Source organism: Ylistrum balloti, unplaced genomic scaffold, assembly GCF_031769215.1.
Source record: "Ylistrum balloti isolate Yb309-2 unplaced genomic scaffold, AGI_CSIRO_Ybal_v1 Utg370246, whole genome shotgun sequence".
In the NCBI taxonomy this organism is placed as follows: domain Eukaryota; kingdom Metazoa; phylum Mollusca; class Bivalvia; order Pectinida; family Pectinidae; genus Ylistrum; species Ylistrum balloti.
The window spans coordinates 985,462-997,049 of record NW_026782198.1 but is presented as its reverse complement, the minus strand read 5'-3'; the positions used below and the strand labels follow the sequence as shown (position 1 = coordinate 997,049).

General features: G+C 32.3%; 1 protein-coding gene across 1 annotated transcript; it reads right to left on the bottom strand.

Moving 5' to 3' along the window:
• Positions 1 to 575: 575 nt before the first annotated feature.
• LOC132552360 (homeobox protein ceh-19-like) lies at positions 576 to 8,530 on the bottom strand. The gene is made up of 3 exons (XM_060216521.1): positions 8,035 to 8,530; positions 1,134 to 1,347; positions 576 to 690 (listed from the first exon to the last, which is right to left on the bottom strand). The coding sequence occupies exons 1-3, from the start codon at positions 8,528 to 8,530 to the stop codon at positions 576 to 578; spliced, it is 825 nt and encodes a 274-aa protein (XP_060072504.1).
• Positions 8,531 to 11,588: the final 3,058 nt, after the last annotated feature.

Genomic DNA, 11,588 nt, shown 5'->3' with positions numbered 1-11,588 from the left:
AAATTTGACTTATTGCAGTCAACAAAATTGAATGAAGTGTAAAAAACAAAAGAAAACAAACAAAACATCTTACGGAAAAAACAAAACAAAATAAATGAATAAATAAACCAAATACAGGATTTTTTTTTCTAAAATAGCAATGATGTAGTATTCGTGAACAAGACCATTGTAGCCCAAGGGTATGTTCTTATATCTTCCAAAAATAAATGAAGCACACACACACACACACACACACACACACACACACACTCTCTCTCTCTCTCTCTCTCTCTCTCTCTCTCTCTCTCTCTCTCTCTCTCTCTCTCTCTCTCTCTCTCTCTCTCTCTCTCTCTCTCTCTTACTGATATGAGGAATGTTACTCTCATGTATATGTTAAGGTGTCACTGATGCTATTTTTATATCAAATGAGTTAAACATATATTCATTTCAATTTTATTGTGCATTGACATATGTAAATATAGCTAGCAGATTGTTTCAATTAATAATAATTAATTAAAATCGAAAGTATTTTCAATCACAAGAAATGTGTATTACGTTTTACATAATCGTCTTAATATCATGCTCTCCAATAAGGTTTATAACTGTACGCCGTTCTCTAACACAAGTCCTTTTGATGTGCAACGCCCTAATGAAAGCAAAAGTCGATTGGCAGCTTGTCTTTCTAATTCCTTTTCTTCGGCCGTCTGTCTTCTGAAAACACACAAACATCATTTTAGACATAATGACTGATAACACATAGCATGGCTCATGTAGTGTAAGATAAATGTTAACATCATTTAGTAACATGTATACATGTATTCAGGTGTGATTGTTGAATCAAACTTCATTCAAAGTTATCTAAACAAAAACCATAAAGTTATCCCGATTACCAATAATGGCATTCAACCAAGGACGATTTGTTTAAAATTCAGACTTTGTCTCAAATAAGATTTGAAAATATGTTTCGATTCAATGTTTTGTTGTCCATTTCAATATAATGAAATCGGACTAGAGGCTCCAGTAACAGACCATCTGTAGGTCCCAGAGAAATGCAATTTCTAAACTCAATGCTTAATACGTCTTCAAAGTAAAGAGATTTGAGGGAAACGGAAGCAAAACTACATTTATATAAACGCTGTGGGATAACTCCTTACCTCCATTTTGTGCGTCTGTTTTGGAACCACGTTTTCACCTGAGAATCCGACATTTTGAGAGATTTAGCGATAGAAGATCGCTCGGACGAAGCCAAATATTTTTGCTGTTCAAATCGCCTCTCCAGCTCCATAATTTGTAGTCTTGTGAATGATGTCCTAGGTTTCTTCCGTTTTGGGGGTGTTCTGTTTTGGTAGGGATGACCTATCCTCCTGACTGGGTAGGAAGATAATGGATTACAATTACAATGAATTAATTATAAAAAAATTCTTCTCGTTGTCATAGTCGTAGTCGAAATTTGCATACCTCGAAATTTTAAACTGTTTGGCTAAAAAAAAAAGAAGGATCACGAACCAAGAAGTATGATAATTGTGACAATTGGACATTCTCGCATTAATCCAATGATTAAAGTACTAATAAAAGTGTGCATTTTGGAAGGCTTGCAAAGAAGGCAATACGGTAGAGCCAAAGGATAAATCAAACTGCACCATACAGCAGTTTCGTCCATCCTGAACTAGTGCTAGAGGCCTTAAGTGTTTAAACCTATAAGCCTGTTGGGGAAATTCAACATTAGATGAAGTAGATGCAACATCTTGCTGGAAAGTTCCCTTCATCCTCGAGAATATGATTTATGACCATACAAATAATACGAAATTATCTCGGTCGCCTTCTAGGCTTCAAAATGTATGCTCCCAGCAAAACTGAGTCCTTGATGGACGAAACATCTGTATGATGCAGTTTAAATAATTGTTCAGCTCTATTCTATCTAATTCTAAATTTGTATTTAAAGGTGGTATTCACTCGCGTGTCTTTGGTATAACCTTAAGGTATAAGCTCTAACATTTTACGATTTGCTGTTATATGGCATTCCCAGTTGAATGTGTATTAACTACATCATGATGATATTTTCCCTAAATACAGCATTATTTTGTAATCAATATCGTTGATCTTATTTTAAAACTGTGATTTGACTTTCAATTTCCTTTCAAATAATGTATGAATCGATGTTTCGTTTTCAGCTTTGTATGTTTTACTGACGAAAACATGTTCCAAACGAAGTAATGAATGAATTAATATTGATTTTACGCGTAATTGAAATCATTTATCATTTGCGATCTAGCATTATATTAATCACAGGTTGTGTAAATTATAGTTATCATTTCATCTTGAAATTAATATCTTCGAATTTATACCCCACACAATGACTATTTTTTTATCTAAAAAAAAAAATAAAAACAAAAAACATGATATGTTTTCCTTTCATAAATGCACCTTATGCTGAAAAGTCTTTGATGATTAAGGGTACTTAAAATGTTTTAAGTTCGTATAATTCTTTATGATAATGTCAACATGGTCAACACTTTCTAAAAAGATTGCATTTCTTAAATAAAGGCGTAAATCTGTGAAATTATGTCACTGTTGCAGTTGCCGCCACAGTTGCGTAGGTTGAACACGTACCCTTAATGTAATCAAATAAGCTAAAAATAGTATTGTCTCCTCTGATGTACCTTAATATAATCTCATAATATAAGTTCATCTCTTATCGTGATAAATAAACTGCCTCCCTAATAAAATCTTATGATATAGGTTTATCTTCTAATACAATATAAAAAGCAGGACGTAACCTTCATATCATCTTACGAAAAAAATATCAAATAATACTATAAATTATATAAAATGTATCCTTATTGTTAACATGTGACAGAACTTTATGTCCTAATACAACAAGTAAACTAGGATATACCCTTAATATCATCTTATAATATAAGTGTATCTCTTAATATGATAAATAAACTAAGTGTTTATCATTATAACCAAATAAACTAGAATGTACCCTTAATATTATCCTATGATATAAGTGTAGCTCTTAATATGATAAATAAACTAGGATGTAAACTCAATTGTGTTTTATAACCTAAGTTCATTATCTAAGACAAGCAATGAGCTACGATCTATGCTTAATATAATTTTCATCTATTTCATCCTTCAATACCAGGAAAGCAGTACCTTAATATCACTAAAATTGACCAATTCGGTTTCCTAACTTTTCCCTATCGCCTAAAAGAGCACTATGCAACTATACTTACAATTTAATTGATGGAACGTTTTACCAAAGACTAAACATAATTTGCTTTATTATATCATTATACCAGCAACATCCTCTTCGCAAGTTCCCACTAAAGAAAATTAATTCGTTTTCGCGACAATTTTTTTCCTCTTCTTTACTTTCCTGTTCCCAACGCAGACAGTTTAATTTCAATTACAAAAAACATTTTACAAAATCTAAAAACTGTAAATTTGTGTTTAGATTTAACCTTGAAGGAAATAGCTCCATATTCAGAAAATGTTTACAAATAATTATATGACAGACACAAAGGTGAATAGCACCTTGCAGTACAAATTTAGCATTAGAAAAATTCAAGACGGATTTATTTTGTTCTTCCAGGACTCCTCTGGGATACTAGGTGTCTAAATCGTGGAATTCTAGAAGATGAATTAAGATCATTAGAATCAGGCAGAAAAACACAGGCGTTAAGGTGTAGATGGGAAGGTTCACTACTTCTATAATTCAATAAATTCGTGAAATGTCGAATGATTTAAGCGATGTCTTTCGATAATCATAAGAACGGGCTATATTTAGTTGTTGCTATTTAAATATATTTGCGTACACTTTGGTACTGTAGACGAATTATGTATTGATCGATCGCGAATGCATCTACCTCAAGACTATTTGTATAAAGCCGTTAAACGTGGATGGAATGTACATTACTGTTCAAAATTGTTTTAAAAGATCTTTAATAATCATCAGAAAATTTACCATTAATGTTAAAAAAACATATTTCAAGCATTCGGGATCGTTTAAAAACAAATATATCTGTACTGTCAAACAGAATGTAAGAGTCATATCAGCCAACAATATATAAAAAATGGAAAATTACATAGCGTGAATGTCGTGTGATAAAATAAGTGTGTTTAGCATATTTAAAAGAATAATGTTATCTAAATTGCAAGTACGCAACACATAAATGCAAGTTATTAATGCACATATTTATGTTAAAAACGTTTTTGCTATTGAAGCTAATTAGACGTAAATAAAAACAATATCGATGTTAAACGGTCCTAACTACATTTAAAATCAGCAAAAAGGGGCAACAAATATTTCCATCGTAACGCTTGGACTAGGTAAAAGGGAAATAAGACCCAAGGCTCCTAGAGAGTAAGCGTCTTCTACTTTAGCTATGGTATTCAAGGTGTAGCGTTACATTTGAGAGGAAAAAGCAATACGACTGCAAACATATTAATTTCTGTAAAATCATTAATTTTCGTGGGAGATTTATTTTGATCGAATTCGTATTTACTGTTACGAAATCGCATGTTAACAAACTATACACACGGGTTTTATTGAGCTATAGTTATCCACGAAATCAAGTTTCCATGATCAAGACCTTTCTGGAATAACCAAGAATATTTGAGTTTACCGTAGCCTAGCGAATTAAAATATCAACGGATATATTTATCGGACTTGTACACCTTAGTCTTTTAGGTCAGAAAGAGTTTAATCTAAAATCAATAAAATGTATGTATCAAAAGAGAGGCACCTAGAAATAATCAGAAAAAACGCACTAGTTGATCATGTACGAATAAGTACGATAGAATTTGATGCAAATTTATGGTACTTATACCATAACTTACGAACACAGAGAAACTTTTTTAAAGATTAGCATTATGAAACTCGTTTTATTCCTATCACAAACACAGACGTTTTAGAAAACAATATAAAATTGTTACTTGTGTAGTTCAGTAAGTAAAACGATATAAAAGTAAACAACTTAAGGATTAAATAAACATATTTAGATTTATTGATTCGTCTGCGATATATCGGAATGAGGTCCTGTTCAACATCCGAAATGACCGTAATTAATACTCCAGTCAATAAATTGCCACATTCACGAAGAGCAAATTACGGCTTATGTGATCAAACCATTTTGACATCATCTGAGAGATTAACATTTATGCAAAATGGACGTGGAGCATGTCTTTCTGCTTATGCTAAGGCAAGCTAATACTTCGTTAACTTTTTATACAATATTTTGATTTACATGTGCGCATGGGGAACATGTCATCTTTGATACACTGTTTAACTAAAATGATTTTATTTTTGCCACAGTAAGACTCTTGATATTCTTGATACACATACATTTCAATTGGTATTTTAAATTTCAGGAAACTAAGAAGTAAAGTAGTGAAAACATCTAACAAGTTATCTCGTTTGTGTACTCATATGTATGCTAAGATGTCGTCTTCTTTTTGTGAAAAATAACTATTTATTATTATTGATGAAAAGTAATAGTTGTTATACTCCAACCAAATAACAGAGGGAAATTATATATGGTGTTTCAAGTTAAATTATGAAACTTATCCTTATACATTAAGAGATCAGATTTGATTCTTTTGTACAGCTGTGACTGTATGATCGATGAGATTGCCAGTACATTTCATGAAATGTTTTGGTATTGTGTTTAGATAATTTGATGAAAATAGCTGTTTATCTTATTTCTCATCTTTATTCCTTGAAACTGATAGTAATGCTTATGATTGGTAATTATATTGTAATTAATCATTAAAACACTTACATGTGTTAAAGTTAAAACAGATAAATGTTTTTTTTTTAAATTAACTTAATATTTAAATATTCCATTAATTCGAAAATGTATTGTATAATATAGGCTGAGCTTGAAATGAATCACGATGCTTATCATCGTCAATGATTAATAAAGATACTGTTTTTATCGTTTACCACAAAACATTAACGTACATTGATTTAGTATTAGTGAAGTTATGTATTGGACTTGTATTAGATCCAAACTGATAAATTATACTAGTAAATCTAGGCACTATACGGATTACATTCCAAATAATGCGCCAACACAAAGGTTAAGGAACGCTTATGAAATACGCGAGTAATGATGCCTTGACTTAATATTGATTTGTTGCCAGCAAATTTGATTTCTCGTATCAAGAGCATATCGAAATGATCTTTCTATAATTTGAAGAATTATATCAAAGGAAAATGAATAAGGATTGGTTAATTTATTTTGTTAGAACACTTTTAAAATCAATTAAATATTTATTGATTAGATTGATTGATTAAATAAGTTAAATGCAGAAAAAATCAATTTCTCCTTTTCGCCATCTGATTGTTACTTGTGACGTCACAGCTTGTGACATCATAGTTCTTGCTACAGCAAACTTGACTCACCAAACATGCATATGCTGATGTTATAACATTGTGTAATTGCCCAGACATTTATAAATATACAACTATTTTCGGTCTTATTCATATTCATATCTAAATGATCATTTCGTTTTCTTTTTTACATTGAAAAATATGTCATTATACTCACTAGTTAAACATTGATATTCCACGTTGTTGCATTGTAATAGTTCTTTTAATTTGATATAACATATTCTAAGAAGTTACTTGTTCCGCGCGATAGTGTCGCAATGCTGATACATATATTCATATATATTTAATTCTAAAGTTTAAAAAGAATAACTAAAACAAATCACTTCTCACAAGTAATAAATGACAAAAAAATCAGTTGATTATTTTTTATATGAATCTCCATGGGAAAATGATAAGAAATCATGAATAGCACTATTTAACGTCTATGTTGATCTCACATAAAACAATATTTAATTTTATCGTTCTTATACAAAAGTTACAACCTTTCACCACGCACTATCCGTCAAGCATTGAACGGGTTTGTTCACTGCAGATATTTATTACAGTACACATGCCATGTATTTTATTAACTACATGATTCAACGAAGGAATGACACGAAATTTAACTTTCTGTTTTGGGAATAAATGCACTAAAACACTTAAGGCATTATCGAATTATCACATTCTAAAACAATTGGAAACTGACACTTTGTTATAGCATGTTATGACGTCATTTTTGCGTAGATATAGAGATGTACGAATGTGTATTTCCATTGCCATCAATTATAAGTTAATCAATAAAATCATTTATTTTGCATTCCTAAGAATAGATAAACATGAAAACTTAGACATTCGATACTGTCATCCTGATTTTTCACAAATGAATATTGACTGAACTTTGATATCAAAATAACAAAATAAATATAAGCGTTTAAAACATGATTCGTGTTGGGGAATTATCTTTTATGTGGCCACGGAATTTTATGCATATAATACACTACATGGTTTTACAGTAAAGGTTATCTCAATTAAATTCATAATGCTATACATTTATAATTAGATGCAATCACCTTTTCGTGACTATAAGTTTTATTAAGTCTGGAATACACAGAGTAAACTAGATAAAAATCATAATTACAAGAAGTCAGAGGCATAGTGTTACTCCAAATAAGAATAATTGGAATGTAATCACCAAACGTACGAAGATGAATTGTCATTGACAAGCTAAATACTTCAGACTGAGGTCAAAAGAGTTACAATACATGTGCTATTATCATTCAGAAGTAATAAAAAAGACACAGAATGTTTTAAAAAAAAATGTGTTTACATAAGTGAAAAATTGAATACGACGTTGCGGTTTTGTAAAATGTTGTCTAGGTGATAAATACAAGATTACAATCCACTGATCATTCTAAAAGTATCAGAAAGCAACACATATCAGCAGCATTATGCTGTAGGAAAATATTTATATTACATATGTACAATGAGAGAGAAAACAAAACAACAATAACGAAAACAACAGCAAATCAGCTTTATATTTAACCATTAACTAATATTAGACAATGTCGTATTTTATAGATATTTCTGTTTTCGTTAAATGAAATTTATGCTACAACGTTGTCATATAGATTTAATATCACATTTGTAAAAGCAACAAATTTCGTGTTAATACATACCACCAAATCTGTCTTTGTTGATATCTCGAAGTGACCACATTGTCAAATGGTTCGCTATCGTGTAAAAGGTCTCTGGAGTTTGAACCTTGTGATCCTCCAGTTGGTCAGATTTTAAAGTTAAGTCCATTCCTCCCAAACGAGAATATGCTGCTTCATCCATTTTATTCGTGTTTTTAATATTATGTCTGTCATTTTCATCATAGTTTTGTTCATTTTCCTCACCGACTTTTCCGTGTCTTTTTTTCCCTGATTGTTTCAAGATGCTATCAATCCCAAAGGAAAGGTGTGAAGAATCATACCTGCATTTTGGAGAGTTATTTTCGTATTTATCCACATCCTCTTCATCTCCACTAGAGGGCGTTGGTAAACTATTTTCCTGTGGCATACCTTGAAATGGTAATCGGTTACTTCTTTCAATATTTAATTTCTCAACACCGACCCGCGCGTATACTTCATTGTGTGTTGCAATGTCTATATCGAATTTTTCTTCTGCCATTTTGACTTCTGCTCTAATGCGCCAAATATCCGGGCTCTGTTTATAGCCTCCTTTTACAGAATGAAGCGTTTCCTCTCGTCGGGTCAATTAATACAGCGGATTGGGAGGAGAAGGGGGAATGATGATGATGATGATATGGCCGAGTCAGACAGTTAAATGCTTTAATTTACCAAATAATGAAAGAAAATGACAAACAGTTGTGTTATAGTGGAGTGTTATCTCAGGCCCACTCCGGGCTTCGGCCACGCCCTGACAAGATTAAGTTCAATAGAAGTCGACAAATAGGACATCTGTTTGCCTTGCCCGTTTAATGATCGATATAGCCCCGTCCAGTCAATCACATTAGGCTAAGCACTTGTAAATTTGGCATTCCCACTGACTATTAAAACCCTTTAAATTACCATGAGATCTCACAGATAGAGTGGCCCTGCCTTTTGCAGTAGTGTTACTCTCTAGTCTCTATCAATCCGGCGGTCGTGAGGCTATTGATCGAGATGACATATCAATTTTATTGCCTTATAATACGCTGGTACAGTTTTAGGTTATAACTCCATCTGATCTGTTCGAGCAGACAATTGAATAGGCAGTATCTCCAAGTTAAATAAACAATTATTAAAAGTGAAATAAATATCACACAGCCCTTGGCCTATACGTCATCGATCTGGCTGCTGACTCGTGGCGGGCCGGAGGGCATCCTTATCGGTAGACTGTGTTGGGTCCCTGTACGTTCCTATGTACGGGAGCCGACACACGCTGACGCCTAAGATGCAAAGATTTCTTTAAGGAGAGTGGCACACGAATCCTTAACACGCATGTTTCGGCGGCTTGATTATGTGATATAGAAAATATATGAGAAAATTAGGGGAAAATTATTGAAAAAGTCTTATCGAATAGATCAAAAACAACTACAGAGGGCGCTGAAGTTATTATTTTCAAAGCCAGGGAAGATTATGGTTTATTACGGGATTTTTTTTTTTTTCAAATTTGACGACTGCATAAATTACAAATATGATATACTTTTTAAGAGCACTGGTGACAATATCAAAACAGAATGAAATTAAAGTATAACAAAGAAAACAGCACATATTTTATCAACTTTAAGGCAACTTTTGGTTAATGACAAGTTAACTATCTTCATTGAAGACAAACAATTTTGATAACTGACCATCGAAACTCGCATCATGAAAGATTATGGTAAGACCCCTTCTACTTAATGATTACGTTTGAATATACCAATAGATAATATGATGTAAAATTGGACCAGAAATAAAGTTGCAAGGAAGGCTTACTGTTTCCTCACAACACATGTTATATCAACCTTTATAAAATCTCTGCCGTTTGGAGAAGAAATTGGTGGTGTTGAGAATTACATACGATAAAACATTCCGGATATATGTCAGCTTGCCCTTGATTAGGGATCACTCAATTCGGATTGTCGGTTTACTGTTGGACGTTTAGGATTGGCAAAATAAATTGTCATAACCTCATCTTCATTTATTTACTTCTTACATATAGACATTACAGGTCGAGTGACCCTAAAAACAATGTACTTCAAACGCCGTCTTATTTGAGCTCCAAATAAAATAGTACTGACTTCATTGTTATATATACTGATGACGACTATACGAATTCCAAGCGTTAAATGAAGTTCAAATGTAACGTCGCTATTGACCACATTATATGAACAACAATATGCTTATCCACCAATATCATAATATTCAAATTAAGTGTATCCTTAATCATTATAATTAGAATGGTTTGATTAAAGTTCTATGAAATTTCCTCGACACAGTCACGCATTCATGATTCAAATCTTATTAAACGAATGACTGAATTGTGTTCATTTCGTTAACTTTCACTTTCTTTTGAAATTTCAGTACAATGCGAGTTTCTGAATTTAACAAATTTATTCAAAGAACAAACAACAATGATAAAAATACGAAATGGTTTTAACTGCAAACTGGTTGTCTTCATTGATGGGTTCTTTCATTTTTTGAATTTTCGAAAGTTTTCGAAGTAATTGTTTGTTAAAAAAACATACAATGCTATTATCTCTCTCTTCGAATAATCCCATTCAAAGCAAGGTAAATATTGGTAGTTTTCCACTCGGAGACTTGCCATGATGCCGCGAATGTCGAATGTTTCACTAAAACAATAGTCTGAATTAAATCCTCTTGACTTTTTTTCGTCAGTCGGAACTGAGGGAACAGCTAAGCATTATGTGCTAGCCCGATTGGAGGTTTAAGTAAAAGCGTTACAGCCCACACTGTAGCTAATGATACTGTCAGTAAGAAATGGTGAAGCCCTTTTCCGACGTATTAAAATTCGGTTGATGCTTTGATAACGAACATCACTGCAACAATTCATACGGAATGCATTCTTTTAAGTACAATTGCAACGACAAATTACCAGGACATAGTTACGTGACATTTGACCTGTTTATGTATAATGACAACATGTTAACCCTCTACTGCTCACTTTTTCATGAGTCAGTCGTAAGAACTATCGTCTTTTAGTTATCTTAGTCAGAGAATAAAGAATATAAAGAATATAATGTTTTGCTTTCGCGGGTGCTAAACGCATAGAAGGATGTGAGAAAAACAAATTATCAAAGAAACCAATTAACAGAAATCTAAGAAAAACAAGTACCTTCCGCTTCATATACACATAACTGGGACAGCAAACATTTTATACAATATAATTTGGGTCACTTGCCAGCATTTATGCGAAGACAATATCCTGGTTTCTTAATAAATTCGTTTTTCGGTGTAATGTTTTAATTTTTTCGTGTACAGATTGTCGTCTGGCAAATGGCGCAAGAAAAATCAACAAGAAAACTAGCTTTCAAATCTCATTTGATTGTGTTGTTGTATATATTCATGTTGACCTAAACTTCAGAGCATATTTTATCTACTATATAGGAAAGTCGTGTTATTCTATGATTCTTGTATTCCATGCTCTTATCACAAAGTATTTTTATCCAACAAGTTTCTTATATTAATGCCTACGACTTCCTAGTCTGTGATATGAAATAAGCCGATTCTTCTGAAATAAGTAT